This window comes from Peromyscus maniculatus, chromosome 19 (genome assembly GCF_049852395.1).
Source record: "Peromyscus maniculatus bairdii isolate BWxNUB_F1_BW_parent chromosome 19, HU_Pman_BW_mat_3.1, whole genome shotgun sequence".
Lineage (NCBI taxonomy): Eukaryota > Metazoa > Chordata > Mammalia > Rodentia > Cricetidae > Peromyscus > Peromyscus maniculatus.
In genome coordinates this window covers 57,043,265-57,066,199 of record NC_134870.1, presented here as the reverse complement: position 1 = coordinate 57,066,199, position 22,935 = coordinate 57,043,265, and the positions used below count along the sequence as shown (strand labels likewise).

The following is a 22,935-nucleotide window of genomic DNA, read 5'->3' as shown; positions in this document are numbered from 1 at the left end:
GGAAATTGAAGAAGATATCAGAAGATGGGTAGATTGCTCATAATCATGGAGTGGTAGTATTAACATAGTAAAAAATGGCCATCCTCCCAAAGCAATCTACAGATTCAATACAATCACCTTCTGTTGCAGGATATTTGATCACACTGTGTGAAGATGCATCTCTGTCCTTTATTGCCCAGTTAAGCTAGTTTCTGATTGGTTTAATAAAGAGCTGAATGGTCAATAGCTAGGCAGGAGAGAACAGGTGGGACTTCCAGGCAGAGATAGGAATTCTGGAAAGAATCTGACATGGGGGATTTGCCAGTGAGATGCACAGGAAGTTGAACATACAATATGGAGGAGAGGTAATGAGCCACATGGCAGAATGTAGATTAATATAAACAGGTTAATTTAAGTTATAAGAGCTAGTTGGGAACAAGCCTAAGCTAAGGCCAAACTTCCATAATTAATAAGAAGTCTCTGTGTTGTTATTTGGGAACTGGTAGTTCAAAAGAAAATTCAACTACAACCTTCACAATTCCAACACAATTCTTTACAGACCTTGAAAGAACAATGCTCAACTTCATACAGAAAAAAAAAAACCCAGGATAGCTAACACAATCCTATACAATAAAAGAACTTTGGGAGGCATCATCATCCCTGATTTCAAGCTGTACTACAGAGCTGTAATAATAAAAACAGAATGGTATTGGCATAAAAATAGACATGTTGATCAACGGAATTGAATCAAAGAACCAGACATAAATCTACACACCTATGGACATTTGATTTTTGATAAATAAACCAGAAATATACAATGGAAAAAGAAAGCATCCTCAACAAATGGTGCTGGCATAACTGGATGTCAGCACATAGAAGAATGCAAATAGATCCATATCAATCACCCTGCACAAAACTCAAGTCCAAGTAGATCAAAGACTTCAACATAAAACCAGGTACATTAAACCTGATAGAAGAGAAAGTGGAGGATAGCCTTGAATGCAATGGCACAGGAGACAAGTTCCTGAACAGAACACCAAGAGCACAGGGACCAAGATCAACAATTACATGGGGCCTCATGAAACTGAAAAACTTCTGTAAAGCAAAGGACACCACCATCAATAGGATAGAAAGGCAGCCCACAGAATGGGAACAGATTTCACCAACCCCACAACTGTAAATTGCTACCATTATAATAATAATGTATCTGATATGCAGGATATCTGATATTCAACCACCAAAGGGGTTTTGACCCACAGGTTGAGAACCACTGATTAACAGCTTTCTGATACAATGGTTATTTCTGAAGGTCCACAGTAGTCTGTTTTCCATGTAAAGTTCATGGAATCGTTCATTAATTTCCCACTAATTAAAGAATCTGATTACAGGGAAACAAAACCAGTGTTGCAAGTACATTCTGCAGAGTCCAGACTACTCTCCTGGGTGCATTTGGCTTACCTTGAGGGGAAGTGGAAGAGGCATGCAAATGTGCCTCCTCCCATACATACATATTCATAAGCTCATGTATCCATGTGGACAGGTGGGCGTGACAGAGCAGACTGGTTTTCCCATGTGAGTAGATGCTTCCTCTCTCTGCTTCTTGACTGTGGATGCAAGATGAGCAGCTACTTCAAATTCTGCCTGCTATGATTCCCTGCTCCAGTGGCCTAGAACCTTGACCTGTCTTTCAAACTTAAATGAAGTTGAAAAGATCTTTCAATGCCATGAAGATAACTTGAATAAAGTAAGAATATATAAGATCAAAAGCGAAGTGAGTTGGAGAATAGGAATGTAATTTCTTTGGACAGTTGTTTTTTGTTTTTGTTTTTGTTTTTTGTTTGTTTGTTTGTTTTGTTTTGTTTTTTTATGGAAAGCCAGGAAAAGACAGCCTTGGGGATTTCAAACCTAGAAGCCAGATACTTCCTGGAGACAAGGGTACACACTATTTCTTGATGCCTAGATCTTTATCCTCTGTCCCATATGGAGAGCTCCATCACTTCCTGCACCATAACCTTTCCACGGTGCCCTTGTCTGATTTATTGCTGTGCCCATGTTCAGATCAAATCTCTCAAAAGACTCAGCATTATCTTGGTATTATTCTGGGGGAGGAAATTTGGGTTTAAGCTTCCAAACTGTAAACATAATCTGGTGTGAAAACTATGAGTGGAAAATAATTAGTGGCTCCTTCTTGGGATAATCTTAATCAAAGAGCTTAGGAAACATGATTTATGATGTATAAACAACCAAAAACCCTAAAGGGCTTTTTTTTTTTTCCTCTGTAGTGTTCCCTTACGGTTGGTTGTACTGTTTCTGTTATCTCGGGATTTATCAAATCTTTTCCTCCTAACGCTGAGGGTTAGTTACGTGGCGCTATAGCAGAGAAGTAAATGACAGTTACATGAAACAATGTTTTCTCAGTTGTTTAAATAAAGGTCTCAACATTTAAAAAAAAAAAGGAGTCACTTCTTGGATTTCATTTCAGAAGTTGAGATGAGGGTTGGGGAGATGCCAGCAGGTAAAATGTCTGGGCCAGGCCTAATGACTTGAGTTCAATCCTTGGCATCCACATGACGGAGAGAATCAATACAGCAAGTTGTCCCCTGATCTCTGCTTGTGTACTGCGGAGTACACACACACACACACACACACACACACACACACACACACACACACACACACACGTAATACAAGATTTTAAAGATGGCATATGGGGCTGGAGAGATGACTCAGTGGTTAAGAACACTGGCTGCTCTTCCAGAGAACTGAGATTCAATTCCCAGCACTCACAGGGCAGCTCCCAACCATCTGTAACTGCAGTCCCAGGGGATCCAAGGTCCTCTGCCCTCTTCCTGCACTGTGTGCACACCTAGGCACAACGTCTATACACCTAAAATTAAAATGAAGAAAAAAATATAAAAGAGGGTACACAAAGGGACGGAAGGGCCAGGTCATAAAGACAGCAAGCTGGAAGCTGTGAGTGTCTGGCATACTGTACGCAGTATGAATCGTGCGGCCAGGCCAATGCAGACCCAGAAACTCATTGTCTGAGGGCCTCCTGCTCACCGTGGACTCAACACTCTCTACTACCAACTTGGATCATTCCCAGGATCCGGTGTCGTAACAGCTGACATGGAAAACACTTGTTAGTTGCCTAACCAACATACATCCTCTTACTTATTAAGAGAAAGGGGTTTGCTTTCACTGTTTTTTGAGGCCGTGGTACAGTAGCAATACCTCTTTCTAGAAAGTGACATTTATGTTTCACTGGCTGCCAGGAGTGTCATGGCACAGAAGGCTTATGAAAACATAATTACTAGATTTCTGAGAAAGCTTTGATTTTATAATATAGACCCAGTCTTTTCTGGTTCTCTTCTTGAAAGTGGGTTCTGTTGTCTAGAGCCATAGCCGCAATGCTGGGACTAAAATCATAAAGCATTCTGAGTCCTGGGATCACTTGGCCCCCACTGCCTGTGATATGAGAGAAAATTAAACCTCCATCCTTTTTCTAAAAAATATTCATGTGAAGAATTATTTTTAATTTTTAAGCTTTATTTATTTCATGTGTATAGGTGTTCCGTCTGCATACATGTCTGTAGATCACATGCACATGGAAACCAGAAGAGGGTATTGGATCCCCTATGACTGGAGTTACAGATAGTTGTAAGATGCAATGTGAGTTTTGGGACTCAAACCCTGGTCTTCTGGAAGAGTAGGCACTGCTCTTAACTAATGAGCCATCCCTCCAGGCCCCAACCTCCCTTCTCTTTAAACCACAGATATTGTTTGGTTTAGTTTTGTTGCATTCATTTAACAACCATCTCTGTTGTATAGACATAACTGACAAGCAAATTACCACCAATTTCCAGAGAGGACCGTTCATTGTTAACCAGCAGCATATGGCACTAATCAAGATCCCTTATATGAAAATAAAATTGTAAACCCCTGAGATGACGGTGATGTGTGGTATATGTGTACATGTTTATGTCCATGTATGTGTACATGTTTATGTCCGTGTGTGCATGTATGTCTGCATGAATGTGGAAACCAAGATTGATTGACATCAGGACTCTTCCTCAATTGCTATACAGCTTATTTTTTCATACGAGGTCTTCTCACTTCAGTTGGAAGCTAGATTGGCTGGCCAGTAAGCTCCAGGGATCCTCTGGTCTCTGCATCTCCCTACATGGGTACAGGGGACCTCATGCTTGCATGGCTGAGACATTTTCCTCAACTTGATCTGGAAGGATTTTTTTTTTTTTAATATTTAAACACACAACCAGACACCACTCAGGAAAACTAAGACATGATGACAGCATCAGTTACTATCATCGTCTTTCTGAAGGCCACGAGAGGTCCCTTCAGACTATGACACCTTGTTGGGCGTTGATCTATGGCCTCCCAGGTCCTTTGTGTTAACAATATGGTCTGCTTCTTTCCAATAGGCCATACGTCATATAATGTTTGTGGACATGTTTAGTGGCAAGGTGTCTTAGTCAGGGTTCTTATTGCTGCAATGAAACACCATGACCAAAATGCAAGTTGGGGAGGAAATGGTTTAAATGTGGTGGTATTGTGTTCCCCAAAATATTGTGCAGGCTAATAAACTTATCTGGGGTCAGAGACAGAACAGCTACAATATTAAACATAGAGGATAGGCAGTGGTAGCACACGCCTTTAATCCTAGCATTCCAGAGGCAGTAATCCATGTGTTCAAGGATACAGACAAGCATGGTGACTCATGCCTTTAATCCCAGAAAGCGAGCCTTTAATCCCAGGGAGTGGTGGTAGATAGCAGAAAGGTATATAAGGTGTGAGGACCAGAAACTAGAAGCGTTTGGCTGGTTAAGCTTTTAGGTTTTGAGCAGCACAGTTCGGCTGAGAGCCATTCGGATATGAGGAAAAGAGGCTTCCAGTCTGAGGAAATAGGACCAGCTGAGGAACTGGTGAGGTGAGGTGACTATGGCTTGTTCTGGTTCTCTGACCTTCCAGCGTTCACCCCAATACATGGCTCAGGCTTGATTTTATTAATAAGACTCTTTAAGATTCATTCTACATGTTTATTGGGCTCATACTTCAGCATTGCTGTTCATCACCGAAGGAAGTCAGGACAGGAATTCAAACAGGGCAGGAACCTGGAGGCAGGAGCTGACAGAGGCCATGGAGAGGAGCTGCTTACTAGCTTGCTCCCCATGGCTTGCTCTAGGACCTCCAGCCCAGGGATGGCACCACCCACCATGGGCTGGGTCCTCCCCCATTGATCATTAATTGAGAAAATGCCTTACAGCTGGATCTCAAGGAGGCATTGCCTCAACTGAGGCTCCTTCCTGTGATGACTCTAGCTTGTGTCAAGTTGACACGCAAAACCAGCCCATACAGAAGGAGACTGGGGTAAGTGGAGAGATAGTTTAACTGGTTCTTATTTAAGTGGATTAACCGGAAGATACCAGCTGGAGAGGTGAGGCATAAGCCGCCTCATTGTGGGTATGCAGGGGTGAGGGGTTGTGGGTGGGGTGGGGGCAGAGTTCATGGCTGTGGACCTCCTGTGAGCGGGTCAGTGGGAAGGAGTAAACGATGCAGTTCCCACACTCTGCTTGGATGATTCCCTATGCATCCGAGCTGGGTCAAAATGCTCTGTGAGGGTGGAACATCCCCAGCGCGAACTGAAAAGGGGCGTTTTGAGGTTGCAAATTATACCCCACTGCCTGAGCAGCCTATTTAGCAGATGAACCTCTAATCCAAGTGAAGAGTGACCGATTACCCAGAGCATTTGGCCAACCTGAAGGAGGTTGCTGCATTCTTCCCTTTCAGATGCATCTTCTTGATCATCCTGCTTTGTGAGGACTTTTCAGTATCATCCTGTTAGACACAATTGTCTTGGCTATGTACAGAGCTGGTCTCTATAGACAGTTGTCCTATAGTGTGGCTCCACCCCCACCCCACCCCATACTTTTCCAGAACCTCAGGCTGGATCCTAACATGTCTTCAGCATAACAGTGCAGAAGCCAACTAGGGAAGTTCCTTTTTCTTTTCTTTTTGGAAAAAGGGAGAGAGAGAGAAGCATCTGTTATGCGCGGTTGAGACATCTGTTATACGTGCGGTTGACCACATCTTTGGCTTTACCCTTTTCCTATTTGGTAGAATCCCATGATTTTAATGCCACATTCTCAAAGTAGAAGCCTGAAGACTACACTTCCCAGTGGCCCTTGCAGCTAGATACAGTTATGTGCTGGGGGGGGGGGGCCTCACCAATCGGACACATTCAGTTATGATTGATTTGTGGGTGAGCTCCAGAGGAAGAGGCTTTCGGGGTTCCGTGTGCTGGGCTGTCGGGCAGGTGATGAGAGGCAGTGCCTACTGGATGGGAGGAACCTGACTCCCCAAATCATGGGATTTGAATGCTCAGTGAGCTCCACATTGAGGGGCTCTGAGAGGAACAGCAGAGTGGAGAGAACTATTCTTACATCTCTGCCAGAACCCATGAAGCAAAGTGACCTCTGCCAACATGGGATATACATCTGCTCTCAGGAGACTAGCAAGCACATGGTAACCTCACTGGGCTTGTTCAACCATTGGCTCCTTGCCTGCCTGCAATGCCACTGTTAGGGAAAGCCCCTCTTGGGTCTGCTAGGAGTGTTTTCCTCTTCCTGTTAGAAGGTGGAGTCTTCTAAGTTTACCCTCTTTTATTAGCAATATATGAGGTTTTAGCCAACACAACTCATGATCAAGTTTGTTTAGTTTAAATGGTTGTGGGGACCACACATGTGTATGAGTGTGTGAGGGCACACTCAGAGGCCAAAGGAGGGTACTCAGTGCCCTGCTTGGCCATGTTCTGCCTCGTTCCCTTGAGACAACATCTCTCACTGAAACTGGAGCTAGGCTGGCAAACCCCAACAATCCTCCTGTCCCCGTGCCCCACACTGCTGAGGTTACAGAGTGGGCACCACCACACCTGCCTTTTTATGTGGGTGTTTGGACAAAACTCAGGTATTTACGCTTGTGCAACAAGCACGCATAAATACGCACTGAGCCACGTCCCCAGCCCTGTGAGGTTCTTGTGAAAGAGGGCCCAGAGAGCCCAAAGGCAGAGGGTGGGGGGCCTAAAGCAGTCATGACAGAGAGAAGATGTGTCTTACAGCTCTCAGTTTGGGTAAGTTTTCAATCAACAAGGTAATTTAAAGACACTAGAACACATCAGCTCTTTAATGTTTCTCTGATACAACTGGGGCGAGATAAATCTTTTTAAAAATTCAAATGCAATTTTTCCTAAACGAAGAAAGTCTGAACCATATGGCAACAAGTTTCAAAATCTGTTCATGTGCAAATGTCACGATAAAAATGGGGCCAGGGAGTGTTCATGGACAGCCAGGCCACATTCTTTGAAAACAGGAAGGAAATTTCCTGAATTCTTTCTTTTCGTTATATGGGGAGCCTGAGTGGATCTGGCCTGGTGAGGCACAACTCCTCTCAAAAACAAAACAAAACAAAAACAAAAAACAAAAGCAGTATTGCTCGCTACATATGCTGAAAGAAGGTTTTAAGATGGAGTGAGGCAGAAAACATGCTTGGATTCTAGTTCCATCTACCACACAACCTTGGGAAAGTCACCTGACCTCTGTGATCTTTTGTCTCCTCATCTGTTAAAGGAGGATGAGCATTTTCAGCTCCTGGGGCCATCCTAAAGAATATATCATAACATCAGTCACACATGGGGTTGTACATGGTAAGGACTAAAGATAAGGAAATCACTAAGTGATGGAGAAGGCCAGCTTCCATCACCAGCCCAGCCCAACTGATGACATTACTCACTACAAGAATTCACTAAGTAGCCCTCAGAGATGACAGCTGGTGATTCCTCCTACCTTAATCAGTGAGCACCAAAGTGTATGGTCAAGGTGTTTTTTTTTGAGTTCTGCCATGCTATCTTTTCATTTGGAGTTGAAATAGGAGGACAAGTTGCCCTTTGGGCAATGTGATTAAGTAAGCTTTTATTGTGAATGGTAGCAGATTGGAGCCCTGAATCCAATCAACAAGAAGCCTAGCTGGAAAAAAAAAGCATTCATTGGAAAGCCTTCTAGGCAGTTGTTCACAGAAACAAGTTCAAACCAGAAGATGCTGCTTGAAAATCATGAGTTTAGTCATGGTTGAAACGTACAAGAACCGTTAAGTAAATTGCACAAAGAAAATCTGGTTGATGGGCCAGCGGAATTGATGTTTGCAGAAGTCTCTGAAGGGTTTTGTTTTGCTCCTTGGAAGCTGTCCTTGTCATTGTCCCTTCAGCTGGAGGTTCCTTCCTTCCCCTTGAGAACTTGGAGCAGAGAGTCTACCATCTAAAAAAAAAAAATAGAAATAGTTATGCACACACACATGAGTGACGAGGAGTCTAGTGGTACCCATTTCCGGTAGACCATCAACATCACTTGGTAGAAAGGCAAATTCTTGGGTCAACTCCCAAATCTTCTGACTTGGAAATTCTGGTGAGGAGCCCTCTGCTCTGCCTTCACAAGTCTTCTTGGGGATTCAAATACAGTGCTAGAGAAGGACTCATACTTCTGAGAAATGAAGCAGCTCCTCCCACCACCTCGGAACTGCGCACCTGGGGGTCCTCGCATTACACCTGCTAAACTTGTCTTCTGATCTAGTTCCTCGGGTGTGTTTTGACCAGTGTTGAAAGTTAAAGGTTTTATTCAGTGTTAGAATAGAGCTGGAGAAGGAGACAAGGGCACTATGGAATGCTATTTCCCCCCACTGCGCTACACTAGTCAAAGCTTGTTTCTGAATCTACAAACTGAACCAGGAAATGATAGCAGTGTGGGCAACTCAGGAAGAGGAGTTCCTCTGGGTCTCCGCCCAAATTCTAAATTTATTGCCATTTGCTTGCTGTGGCTTCTGCTCAATTTCACTGAGAATAAAGGAAAAAATCATTACAGTTTTAAAAAACTTTATTCCCCTTCAGCAACTTTTACCCAAAGAGATGAGAAACTAGAGCTTATTATTTTTAACCCAGACAAGAGTTTATTACTCTTCCCAAGATTCTCAGGCAGTTTAGTTCCCCTGCTTCCAGACTGGTCACCCATTTCTAATAAGGGAAGGAAGTACTGCTATTCTTAGGCAAATGGTACCTGCCGGCAGCTGGGCTGTGTGCAGCAGATGTTAATGAGCCCTGTGCTGAGGATGGATTCCCACACAAGCCAATTAGCTTTGCCTTCCTGCCTCAGAACCAAGACTGCAACCACCTGACTGCCATCCTTTTTAGATTCTACCATCTCTCCTGCCAAATGACCCAATGGCCATGGAAGGAGCCAGCTGAGGATGAGGAACCCCACCCCATCCCACCCGATCCCACCCCATCATCCCACCCCATCCCACCCCTTCAAAATGTTGAACTGAAAGTTTTAGTCCAACTCAAAAAGGAGTAGAGAGAAAAGGAAGAAGAAAGCAGAGTATACTGAGGATCAGGATCCAGCAGACAGAGATGCTGAGGGAGGTATCATTCCTCCTGCACAGAAGTTGTTGGGGTCATTGGAGGATTATTGGTTATTCTTGATTTATGTTGCTTTCTATGTGAAACTTCCTTGGGAACTGCTCAACTTGCGTTTCTGTTACTATGATATAATGTCCCGAGTGTGATGGCTAATCTTGGTTGTCAACTTGGCACACACACCTGGGGAGAGGAACCCTCAACTGAGGAATTGCCTTCATCAGAATGACCTGTGTGCATGTGGGAGAGGACATATTCTTGTTTGCTAGTTTTTGTAGGGGGGACAACTCACTGTTGGCAATGCAAGCCTGGGCAAGTGAGCCTGGGCTGTAGAAGAGAAGGTACTGAACATGAGCCTGGAAGCAAGCCAGTAAAGCTGTGTGCCTCCTCCAAGGTCTCTCCTTCAATTTCCACCTGCAGGGTTCCGCCTTGGCTTCCCCCAGTGATGGACTATGACCTGGAAGTCAAATAAGCCCTTCCTTTCCCTTTTCCATGTTGCTTTTGGTCATGATATTTATCACAGCAACAGAAATCAAACTAGGATACTGAAAAAAATTAAAAAGGCAACTTGGGGAGAAAATGTGTATTTCAGCTCACAATTCTGGGTTACAGTCCATCATAGGAGAGAAGACAAGGCAGGAACTCAGTCACATCACACCCACAATCGAGAGCAGAGAGACATAAATGTCTGCTTGCATGTGTTCGGCTTGATTCCTCCACTCTTATACAGTTCAGGAACTCCTTCCTATGGAATAGTGACACCCACAGTGGGCGGGGTCTTCCCACATCTGTAACAGTGACACCCACAGTGGGCGGGGTCATTCCACATCTGTTAACCTACTCAATACAGCCTTTTGCGGACATGCCCACAGGCCAACCCAGTGTAGAGGATCCCTCATTAAGACTCTTTTCCCAAGTAATTCTGGATTGTGTCAAGTTGACAATTAAAGTTAGCCATCACAGGGACCTTTCAAACATTAAGAAAAAAAACAAAACCACTTCCTATGCCTTAGACTGATTTTTATGAGGGGTCCCTTTAAAACGAGGACAAAACCTGGGCATGGTGGTACATGCCTGTAATCTCAGCTACATTGAAAGCTGATGGCAGGAAGTTCACCAATGCAGGACTGCTTAGACTGTATAGCAAAGACTCTGCCTCAAAAAAAAAAAAAAAAAAAAAAAAGTGAGGGTAAACCTACATATCTTCCCGCCATCAGCCTCTGCAAGTTCATCCCCAACCCCTGTGTTCATGTCCACAGATAAAAAGAAAAGCTCAAGGCTGCAAAGAGCAGTAGCCAGGCTCTACATTACAAAGAAATCCTTCCTTGATTATCAGAACATTCCACAATCATGTCCAAGATTATGGGTTAGGCCCTGGATCTGACCTGAACCCTATCCCACGCTGTAGAAACCATGGAGTAGAAATTCCACTATTTTCAGGATAGCACTAAAGGACCGGGGAAAGGAGAACGGGTAAAAGAGAGATGAACATTAACGCGAACATGCCTGGCCACTCTTGCTGGCAAAGCTCTGGGGCCCGTCTGCTCCGAGCAGTGTCTGCAGTCAGCGCACATTCCCACACACCACTCTGAATTAAGTAAATCTCTTTGCCATCAAAACATAGGAAATTCTCAGTTTCTAACTACAGCTCTGGGTGAGCTGGCAACGGGACTTGGTGTTTTATGGCTGCCGGGAGAGAGCAGAGCATGTGTAGAGAGGTTTTCATCTTTAAGCAGAGTCCTTCAGCTTCTGAAAGCTCCTGCAGCTCATTCTGGTGGTTCTCAGCTAGATTATTAAACTTCTCTCTGACACTGGGAGATCTATGGATTTCTAATAGACCAGTTCTCTCGGCACTCCTTCCTTTTTGAGTAAGATAATTATAAAACGGTTTCAATTTTCACAACAACATATTTTCACTGAGGCAAAAATGTCCAAAGCAAGAGAAACAATAAACTGGTTTGCTCTCTAAAGTCACTGTTAAATTTGTTTTTCAAGGTTCTGGGAAATGCATCCAAGAGAATAGGACTGATGTGTTCGGATAGCTAATTATTCAGCTTGAGGTAGAGTTGAACGGGATGGGCTTTAAGACTTGGGGAAAGAAAAACAGTGCATAAAAAAGCTCAGAAAGCAAGGCCTGGCTAACTAAAAAAGAGCCTGTGTAGTGTTGGGAGAAGTAACAGCCACTTTCCAGGACTGTCCCCTCAATCCAGCCTATATAGTGCCACACGGAGACCTCTGCGAAGTTATCCTTTCATAATTCCTCAAAGCTTTGAATATTCTGCTGAATATGGGACATTGAGGGCCCTGGAGAAATTACTGAATTTTTCAGGAGTCCGATGATTGGCAGAGGCAAGTTCAGGGGACAGGACAACTCCAACTGGATTCTGCTGTTTGCTCAGGACAATGAGGCATGGTTGGAGCCGGAGCGATGGCTAAGCAGTTAGGGACACAAGGGTTTGAGTCCCAGCACCCATATGGAGGCTTACAACCACCAGCTGTACATCCAGTTCCAGGGGATCCAACACCCTCTTCTGACCTGCAAGGCCAGGCACACACATGGTGGACAGGCAAACGGGCAGGCAAAACACCCGTACACCTAAAATATAAATATATCTTTAATTTCTAAAGAAAACTAAGTGCTGGAGAAGAACAACACAGTTGCGTGTGTCCAGAGTGTTTTATGAATGAGCTACAAGAGCATGTGCGTTTTCATCCTTGTAGAAAGTTATCTTTGAGGGCTGTCAGTGAGTTTGGTATTCCTCAAATAAATAAGAACTGTGCTGTTATTAAATATCCACTCCAGGAAATCATTTGACCAAGAAGAAGCATAGCCGGGTAGAGGCTGAGCAGTCAGTTACAAGTTCACAGCCCCCTCGGAGCCAATGAGCCTTTGACAGAAAAGGAAGCTGACCACCTGTAACCCCATTGCAACAAGAGATTGACTCAGACAGAGGTCTTCGTAATTTTGGTACTGATTTCTGTATTGGTTGATTTGATCTAGATTTTTTTCTTCTGAATAAAAACTACTGTGGGAGCCCACAGAGGTTTCCTAATGAGAGCTGAGCTTGCTTTACACAGCAGGGCTGCATTAGGGGATGGCTTGACCATGTGCATGGTCTCCAGGTGTCTGGGATGGTCGGCACTTGGCTGTGCTGGGGGAGGTCTTTTGCTCCACCCCTTGGCATTCCTTTAAAAGCCTTTTAGTAGAGACAGAAGGGGCTGGTGGGTTTTGACCCAGGCCCTCCGGAGCTATCCTATGTTTCTAACTGTCTCTCTCCTCTATATTTCTATCTATATATTTCTCACTTCTCCCTCCTCAAGAGTACCCTGGGGGAAAAAGTGGGAGCTGGTCTCCCTCAAGCTACTAAAGGCTTTCTCTCCAGGTGTTTCATGCAACAAAAGAGATTTTACTTTGCCCTTAACATCAAAACTGCCCCATCGGCTGGGCAGGAAGTGAGACAGAAAGCACCCCTCCAAAATGGTTAGCCCTGAGCCCCTGGAAAAGGCCATCAAAGAGCTAACCAGCGTGACAGAGTGAAGCAGAGAGGTCTCCGAGCTCTGTGAACGACAAGCAAGCATTATCCATTTTCAGAACAGAGCAAAGTAAGGCCCCCTTCTCCCTCCTGCATCCCATGTGTTAAGATGAGCGGATGCCATTCCCTGGAAGAGGGCCTGCAGGGCAATACTGTCCGAAGCAGATGGAACTCAGGTTATTGGTATCATCAATGAAAAGTAGTGTGACTTAGTTTCCTCACCCTCAAAATCCAGGGGCTGGGGCTACACTGAGTAGTAGAGCATACTCTTAGCATGTACGATGCACCGGATTCATTTCTAGCATCAAAAACTATAACTAAATAGAATCCCTAAGAGTGTGAATGTCTAATGAGGTCAATTACTTATCCTAGGAGTTGGATTACAGTGTGTGAGTTTGGTCCGGTGAACGAAGACCACAAGAGGGCGTCCGTTGGAGCTGAGTTAAAGGCAATTGCAAGCTGCCAGGTGTGGGTACTGAGAACCGAACTTGTGTCCTTTGCAAAAGTACTATGTATTCTTAATCACCACGCCATCTCTCTCCCCTCACCTCATCATGTTTAACGGAGGAAATACTGACTTTGGTTCACGGTTTCAACAGCTTCAGTCCATCATGGGAGCACGTGGCAGAGCAGCAGTGGACCAGGAAGTAGAGAGAAAGGATGCCTGCACCCTGTTGTTGTTGTTGTTTACGTTTACCTTCTACTGTGTGTGTGTTCAAAGCTGGTGATGATTACCTCACTTTCAGCTGCCTTACTTCCCATGAACTCCAGCCTCCCTTGTTTGCTGTCTTTGTATCTGAACATTACCACGTTAGTGTTATTGTATACCAATAAGTCAGTTGGCTTCAGATATGCACACTGAGTTTTGAATATTAGAATGGAACTCGAATTATTCAATCTTGGAATAAGTAGGGAAAAAAATACAGCTTTGTACACAAACAAGAACTCTCTCCTCTGAAAAGAAAACATCTGCAAACAGGACCATTCTTTCTCTAGTGCTTATCAAAAATTAACATATCTATAAACCCACAAGAATTTATTCGAATACTGTCTGTGAGCTTACTGTCAAAATATCCTGGTAAGAAGGAGGGGTGGTGCATATGCCTGTAATCCTAAATGCTCGGAGGCTGAGGCAGGATAATCTCCAGTGTGAGGCTAGCCTGGGCTACAAATAAACAAAAATCCTCATGAAAACCATAATCACTGTTTCAAATGAGCATAATTACTAATAAAAATGTCCTAATCTGGACTTTGGACCTTAGCTTTTTCTTCTAAGAGAAAAACTATTCTATCGAAAGACAGTGCAATGTACTAGAACCTGGACCCTAGTCTTGTTATAATCCTCGAGCCTTTGCTTACGTCTGGAAGGTTTCAGTAAATCCCCTTTCACCAACCTCACGTTCCTGCTGCCACACCTCCCCCACTCTGGTGGACCATACCTCGACTGTGAGCCACAGCAAAGCCAGCTTTTCCCAAATCGCTTTCTGTCAGGTATCTTGTACAACAATGGGGAACGTAATAATAATAAGCAGTTTATGGTCCCCCATCAGATCCCGCCTCCCGCCCCCACAACTCTCCCTAAATACCTCCCACCCCACGTCCGAAGTGTGTCTGTCTCACCTTTGCGTTTGGAACATCTTTAGGGTAGCTGCCTTCCTGGGAATCCCAAGTAGGCTGGTGCTGAGGTGGCTGAGGGCTTCTGTTCCCCACGGCTTCTAGGAGACCCAGCAAATTCCTAGCCACTTCCTCCCAGCGAATGTATTCCCTCAGCTGCTCCTTCAGGCCATCTCCCTCAGACACATACAGGGACGGGAATTCATCCGTGCTCTTTTTCCCCATTAAGTGTCCTGCGAAAACAGAAGAAAACCAGGATGCCACAAATTCGACCAAGGGGAATGAAAGAAGGAGCCACTGAAATGGATGCCCGTAGAGTGGATTCTGCTTCCCAGTAAAGGCAAAATAAACGGCATTGTTTATTAGGAGTTAGTCTATACACAACACACAAACTTTACTTTCTGCTCAAAATGGGGAGTAAACTGAACAAAATTCAGACCTGTGTGTGACTCAGGAGCCCTGGATTTGGCTCCAGCACCTCTGCTGACTAGTGGGGTGACCTCAGACAAGCACTGTAGCACCTAGCCTTCAGTATTGTCAACTATGAAAGGAAGGGGGCAAGCCAAATCACACCTAAAAAGCTTCCAAATGTGAAGTCCTATCAATTTTGTGTGTCCAACTGAAAGGCAGACTCCCGACGTCTCCCACCACCAATTTCAAGTTTCTGCTGAAAATCAAAGTCTTGATGTGTTCCTTTGTATGATTTTTTTAAATGTTGCCTTTCTCTTATCTGTAATACAATTGTACCAAAGGAATCTTTCATTTAAACTTTCTCTGAATTTTAGCTGAAATTGAATCTAGAAAACCTCACCTGGAAGGGATGGTGGGTTAACAGAGAGTAATGAAAAACAAGCCCTGACTGATGTTCAGCTGCCACATCAATTTAGAGGTTTCTTTCGGGTCTCTGAGAATCTCTCAGTAGTTCTAGGCACATGTGCCCACCTTATAAATGACTTAATTAGTTAACCCTACAAAGGAGGCCAAAGTACTACAAACAGGGATATTCACTTATCTAAGCAGTTGGTGGCCAATCCCAGGTCTGCACTTTTTTTTCTACATTTAGTGTGTGTGTGTGTGTGTGTGTGTGTGAAGTCAGAGGATAACTTGTAGGAGGAGGTTCTCTTCTTTTGTGGATTCCAGGGTTTGAACTCAGCTTGTCTAACTTGGTGGAATTTGCAAACCCCAAATGCACATATTTCTGTTTTGTTTGTTCATTCATTCATTTGTTTTCTGTTTCTGTTCGTTTGTTTGTTTTTGAGACTGAGTCTCACCATGTAGTCCCAGCTGGCCTCAAACTCCCTAAGATCTGCCTCCCTCTGCCGACTGGGGTCTGGGATGAAGAGGTACATCACCACACCCAGCCAGGTCTGAGTTCTTAACCCTTTCACCCTTTGGATGGACACACTTGGTACTTCTCTGTTCTCAGTTTCTCGGACACAGAGCTTTATTCTATTAATAAGCCTTTGGTGCTTTTGATTTAAAGTGGACAGGAAAATAAAGGTCTCGTGGTTCCAGCACTAACTGACATTAGACACCGTCCAGGGAAACATTGCAGGAATAAAACTTGAATGATGGTCTATGGCTTAAAGTGGAAAGAGACCCTTTGCAGTGGCACTGTCCACCTTCTCTCTGTCTGTCACATGAGCTGCAATTGGTGGATCGCAGAATGCATGAGCATGGATACTTTCATTTGATTGACACCATAGTCGGGTGGTGAAAGGGGATTTACTGAAACCTTCGAGACGTAAGCAGAGGCTCCAGGATTATAACAAGGCTAGGGTCCAAGTTCTAATACATTACACTGTTTTGAAGTGTCTTTTAAGTTCCTGGGGTTTTAAAACAGCAAAGCAAAGATCATCCTTGGATCTGCAAATAAGAATATGATTTACAAATAGCTAATGTCCTAAAGAGGAACAAGGACCGTATATCAGTATATCTTATGAATTGGAAAAAAAATAAAAAGAATTCTGTTAGTATTAGGCAGTCTTCAAATGAGATTTTGAGTGAGGACTTCGCCACTCAGGAGAAGAGACCATGCCGCTTGAAGAGCTTATTAAGGACACTGTCCCAAGTGAAGGCTTAGACTCTTACATTGTTTCAATCATCTGCTGGGTCAACTGTGGCCCAGCTGTCCACAAAATAGCCATGCATTCGGCCCTCATGGTGATTATGTTGTACAACTTCCCAGGAAGCTGATGTGCCGTCAGCGTTAGTTACATAGAGGAAATTGAATCATGATGACTAGAAGACAGCATTGGAACCCTGATGCTCACAGTAATTACTTCAGTCACTCTTGGAATCTCTGATTGCCCGTCATCTAGTTAGGATGCTGAAAATGAGAAACAAGTCATTGCCAATAAAGCAGTGGGGTGATGGAGATAATTTTATGAAGACCTCCACTCTGCTACGCCGGAATACATTTGTGGACTTTTCTCTAATGGGAAAATAGAGCCACTGCCCATCTCATTATTGATCTAACATAGATCTGATGACACCAGACTGAATGTTAGTCGTTGCCTGCCAGCGATGTGCTGTTCAACTGCCCACTTCTCAACACACACACACACACACACACACACACACACACACACACACACAGTTATTACAGGAAGTGCCGTCTATAACGTCCCAGAGAAGCACACATTCCCTGGGTCCTATTTCATTTTTGAGCTTGCTACTGTCAACCAAATCATCATCTCCATGGCAACATGGACACCATACCCACTTCCACTTCATCTCCTATCGTCTGTCACACATCCATATCAAGATAATGAAGATCTCAATATAGAGAAAAGTATTTAAAATAATAATAATAGAGAAAAAGACAAGTATTTATAATAATAAAGCTTTGCTCTGAATGGAAAAAAAGAGAGACGCTTTTGTGCCTTTAAATTGTATAATATACCACCAAAGGGTGGGTTTGAAACATAAATTAATTTCTTCGGAGTTGAAACTAAAAAACTATCCTAATTTGAGAAAACATCATTAAGATATAAAGTATTGTGTACTTCCAAGAAATAGTATTTATGGGGTAGAGGAGATGAGTCAGTGATTAAAACACTTGCCAGTGCAAGCGTTGGGACCAGACTCCAGATCCTCAGAGCCCGTGCAAATGATGAGTGGCCCTGGTGGCCTGCCAGTAACTCCAGCCTCAGAAGGTAGAAGCAAGCTGGCTAGCTAGACAAGCCACATTCAAGATCTCTGGATCTGATCGAGAGCCCCTGCCTCAATAAGATGGAAGAGCAATCAAGGATGATTCTAGGCATTCCCCCTACACACACACACACACACACACACACACACACACACACACACACGGAAATGGAAGATGGAAAAATAGTCTTTATAAGCACATACTGTAAATTTCAGTCCTTGATGTAGCCCTGTGGTGAGTGTGAATCTGCTCTGCATCCAAACAGTGATGTCACCCAATTCAGCTTCCCAAGTCCTGCTCCACATCAAAGTTAGAGCCAAAACTGGGAGCCTTTTGGGGAAGCACAGAGAATAGTCACTAGTTTTTGTGTTGACTGTATGTTCACCACACACACAAAATATTCCCATGAACACAAAGCCCTGAAGGAGAAGTGTGGGCAGTCTCCAAGTTCTCCATTGCTTCTCTCAGCCAGGAAGAGTAACTCCCTGAGGGAGCTGCCCTGACAGTTTCCTTGTGGACAGTACTAGAGGTTTAGTCCTAGGGTGGAACTAAGCCAGGAAGGACAGCAAATGCCTGTGATCCCAGCACTACAAAAGCTGAGGCAGGAGGATCACAAATTCAAGGCTAGGCTGGGCTACATCGTAAGGCCTGTCTCAGAAAAGATAAGAATGGGTGGCAAAGCCCAGTGATAGGGCACTTGCTGGCATGGGTTCACTCTTAGCATCACCAAAATTCAAACAAAACAGAAAAACCAAACAAACAAACAAAAAACCCCTGAGCTATCTGTCTTTGGGGATTGGGGAGGAAGGGCATTGTTTTAGGATATTTTAAAACTAAAATTAAATCTCACATCACTGCATCCTGTTGATGCTCTTCTCTCAACAGTACCTATCCAAAATGCAGTTGTTTTTTTCCCCCCACACACAAGTGTGAGACCTGACTGGGCTTTGTAGCAAGTTGGAGGGTAGGCTGGGCATCTTGGGCCAACTCTTGCCTAAACTATATAGAATCTCAGTGGGGGGCTGGGATTGTAGCTCAGTGGAGAGGTCTTGCTTATGTGAATAAGCCCTGCATCCCATCCCCCACACTTAAGAATACTGAATTGAGAAGAGTGCATTTGAGAATAAAATTGTAAAAGATGTTTGTGGGACCACCGTGGAGGCTGACTGAGGGAAGGACCCTAAATTTTCCAGGGCAGGTGTGCCCCCTGATGACCGTGGGTCAGCCTCAGCTGGGCATGCACCACAGATGTGACACTAGATTCCCACCCACCTGTGGTGCTTTTGGTCCTCAAGGCTCAGCTGGTAGTTCACGGTCTTCTTGTGTGATGATAAAGAGAGAAAAATGATGGAGTTGGGAGTACCCATTCTCCCTCCCTGCCCACTGACTGGTGGCTGGATGAGACAATGGCCTTTGCATCTAAGCCCTGAGAATCCCTTTCTGAGAATGACCAGCTCTAACGCTGGGTTCCTCAGCACCTTTTCAGTGTTCTTCATTCGGGAATCACCCCTTTCTCACCTGCACTCCACTCTCTGTCTGGACTCCTGGAATTCTAGTGGCCCTCCGAGGCCACAAATTCTTTCATCCCTGGGACTTTTAGCAAGACCTTCCAAAACTATAAGATGGCAACCCAGTGCTCTTGACCTCTCTGGCAAAACACAACATGAAAGCCCAGAGGCAGAGTTTCCAGCCTGCCTCCTTCCTTCCCCCAAACCCAGCCTCGTTTTGGTACCTAGTATCTGAGACTCGCTTGAGTAATTTCCTTTCCTATACACTGTTCCTGCTCCTAAGTACCTGACTAGAGACACACACACTGCACACACACACACACACACACACACACATACACACACACACACGGGGGGGGGAGAGAGAGAGAGAGAGAGAGAGAGAGAGAGAGAGAGAGAGAGAGAGAGAGAGAGAGAGAGAGAGAGAGAGAGAGAGAGAGAGACCTTCACACTCTTTAGGGAAAGGACCCATTGCTCAGGAAATGTGAGGTAGTCACAATTGACTGGAGTGCAGATCAGGAGACCTTGGACTCAGCATTTCATGGAGGCTGTGTTTACTTGGGGAGGGAGGCATAACCCCTCCAGGTAATGCTGGGAATGCTGGTGCCAAGGTGTTAGCTGCTACTGGCCTCCCAGTTTCAGGAAAGCTCTGGGTGCCCGTGTTCCTCACAGCCTGGACCCGGCCTCACTCCTCACCTCACTGTACAACAGACCTCTCCACCTAGGCTGGAATCAGGAAGCCCAGAAGCCCGCGCCTAGAAAACAGGACTTGTTGGCAGAAGTCAGAAAGAAGAGATGGAAGAGAGTGATGTTGTGGATCTAAGAGAGGACAAAAGCCTGGGGTTCGGGCAGCAGGGGCCAGGTAAGCGTGGAGAGCAGGCATGATCTCTGAAATCAGCCAAGGCAGGGAGTCAGGGTGGGGGAGGTGGCAATAAGGACCAGGAAAAGAGCGCATGGCTTCTGAGAGAGTGGAAGGGGCGAGAAAACTCAGGAGAGTCCTTGAAGCCAAGGTGGGGGACGCTGCACCCAGGTCCCCACACCCTGTGGTTCTGCTCGGTGCACCACCGCAGCCTGGGTTCCAGCCCACAGGAATGGGAGTCCATTCTATCAGAATCCGGGATTCAATAAGGGACCTTGCTCTCCCCAAAGTTGTTTGAGAATAGGTCAACAATAGGAGGCAGGGGGCAGGTGTAGAGGGAAAGTGAGCTGCAGATGAGGTTGGGCGGTGCGGGCAGAGAGCTTTGAGCTGGCTTGGGTGCCCCAGACGCCCCGCGGAAGAGAAATGCTCACAGGTGGGAAGCTGGAAGGAAGGGACCTGGGGACCAGTCTGCCACTGGCAAGGGACCTATCAGGTTTCCCAGAACAAGAGACGGTGGCATGGAGTTTGGGGATGATCTGCGTGTTTCAGTAGAAGGAAAGGAACCAAGCTAAACTCCCAAGCCAAATGAAGAGTTGGGGAGAGAGGTTCCCTCCGGCTGATGTTCCCTCCCTCTGAGGACAGGAGCAGCGGGGATCTCACTGTCAGGACACTTACCCACAGCCCAGTGGCTGCCGCGCGGGTACATCTTGGCTAGGACAGTCCCTCCGCCCGTGCCTGCCGACACTGGGGCAGCTGGCCCCCGGGGCGCCTGGCAGAGGACCAGCGCCAACAGCAAGAGTGGGAGCTCGAAGCCTCGCATGGTCCCGGCGGGAAGCCCTCGGAGCTCTCGGTGAAGCTGAGAGCGCGCTGTCCCGGGCGGAGCAGCGACAGGAGGGATGATTCCAAGGAGCTCGAGCGCCACTGCTGCTGACTCCACGCGGCCCCGGACTTTATATAAAGGAAGCCTGCGCGGGAGGGGCCGGGGGCTCTTCCACCCGGGACCGGAGCGCACTGACGTCTCCCTATAGCGAACCAGGCTCCAGGATGCCTGTCCGGGAAACCATCCATCTATGGCGAGGGATGAAAGGCTGAGTATACCTTGACCCATCCCCCTTTCTCTACTAGTCCCATCCGATTAATTTCTGCTTCCCCAGATGTCTTCTCCAACACGGTACGGTGAACCCCTGCTTTGCCCCCGTCCATTCCCACCACCACCACCAGCCTCACTTGCTCTGCCAGATGCAGAATAGAACAAGAAGGAAGACACGCTCTGTGTACAGAACTAAGCTAGTTCGATTAAACACTGGCCCTCTGGCAGACAATACTGCTTCCAAGAAACGGGGAGCGGGGAGGGGAGGCGGGGGGGGGGGACGGACCGCTCTCCTGCCAATTTCCCTTGCCAGCACCTAACCAATAACTCAGTGTCCCTTAGCTGCTTCACACATGCAAGGCTTCTGCAAAATTGCTCAGTTTCCTCCTGCCCCGTCTGTTCTCACTTCTGAAGACTGGTCACGCACCCCGCGCAATTCCATCGATGCTGAGGGGACGTGCACCATAGCAATGTGACAATAAATAGAAGCTTGTAGGAAGTAATTGCCCACGGTTTGGCTGCCCGAACTGATTCTGTGGTTATGCTTGTAATAGGTGAGGCCTGTTGCTCACCGAGGGCTGGTGAACTGCCTCCCTCTTTGGGGCCTGGTTGTTCCCTGTGAACATGTTGGTAGCGTCTCTGGTCGGAGCTTCTGGCAGCATACTACGTGTGTGCCTCTCTTAAGTGGCCACACACAACACATTGCATGGCAGTTTTCTTGGACTGGAAACGTATTTTTGTGCATGTGTCTGGTTCTAAGGAGAAAATGCTGATTTTAAGATTGTTTTTAGAAGCCAAGGAAATACAGTAATACTATCCTGAGGGAGTGATCCAAGGGAAAATCAAAAGAGGGAAGGGTGGGGTGGCAGGCACACACACACACACACACACAGACAGAAGAATCTATAGTGGGTCTGGACTCGATCTCTCCTGAGTTCCCAGCCTCTGCAGCCCATCCCCAGGCTGTCTGTGAGCATGCATTATACCTTGAGCATACCTAGACTGTCATCCTCCCAAGCAGCACCCTTGGGACTTGTCAGAGACCTGGTCTTGCTTCCTTATGCACCTGTAGAGCTCTGGATCACAGGCTGCTCATCATGTTTGATGAGTGAATGACTTGTCCAAGAAACGGCGGGTCTAATGCCTTCTACACCTGTGGAGGAGCATTAAACCCTATCCTCTGCAGATTAAATGCTAGAGGAAGGTCCTTTTTTTTTTTTTTTTTTTTTTTGAGAACCTTCCTTGTGTTTTGAACGCTTGTTCCAGGGGCACTGCATTTGGAGATTATGTAGCCATTAAGAAGAGAGGAGGCCTGGATGGCTTTTGAAGGTCAGGTGTGATACTGATCTCAGCTTGTTTCTTCTGTCTCACAGTCCATGTCTTACTCACATCCACTCCTGTTCTCACCATTGTGAACCCCAACACGTATGCCTTCCCTGGGAGAGCCTCTGAAAATATGAGCCCCCTAAGTTATGTCTATTGAGTATGCTGGCCCCAGCAACACACAATTAGCCAATCCAATCCTTTTAAATGACGTTTTCCTTACAACTCCAAGGGGAAACCACAGTCAAAACATTGGTGCACAAAAAGCACAGCTCTTCCTTCTGTGCCCAAGGACACCTCGCTTCTTGTGTCTCCTGCCCAGGGCTTGTTCTCTGCAGACCCCAGCCCACACACTTTCTGCCACCGAGCGCAGAGAGCCATGTGGTTATGTTTGCAT

General features: G+C 45.7%; 1 protein-coding gene across 1 annotated transcript; it reads right to left on the bottom strand.

Moving 5' to 3' along the window:
- Window positions 1-7,949: 7,949 nt before the first annotated feature.
- Grp (gastrin releasing peptide) lies at window positions 7,950-21,205 on the bottom strand. The gene is made up of 3 exons (XM_006970056.4): window positions 20,801-21,205; window positions 14,611-14,837; window positions 7,950-8,306 (listed from the first exon to the last, which is right to left on the bottom strand). The coding sequence occupies exons 1-3, from the start codon at window positions 20,943-20,945 to the stop codon at window positions 8,253-8,255; spliced, it is 426 nt and encodes a 141-aa protein (XP_006970118.3). The 5' UTR covers window positions 20,946-21,205; the 3' UTR covers window positions 7,950-8,252.
- Window positions 21,206-22,935: the final 1,730 nt, after the last annotated feature.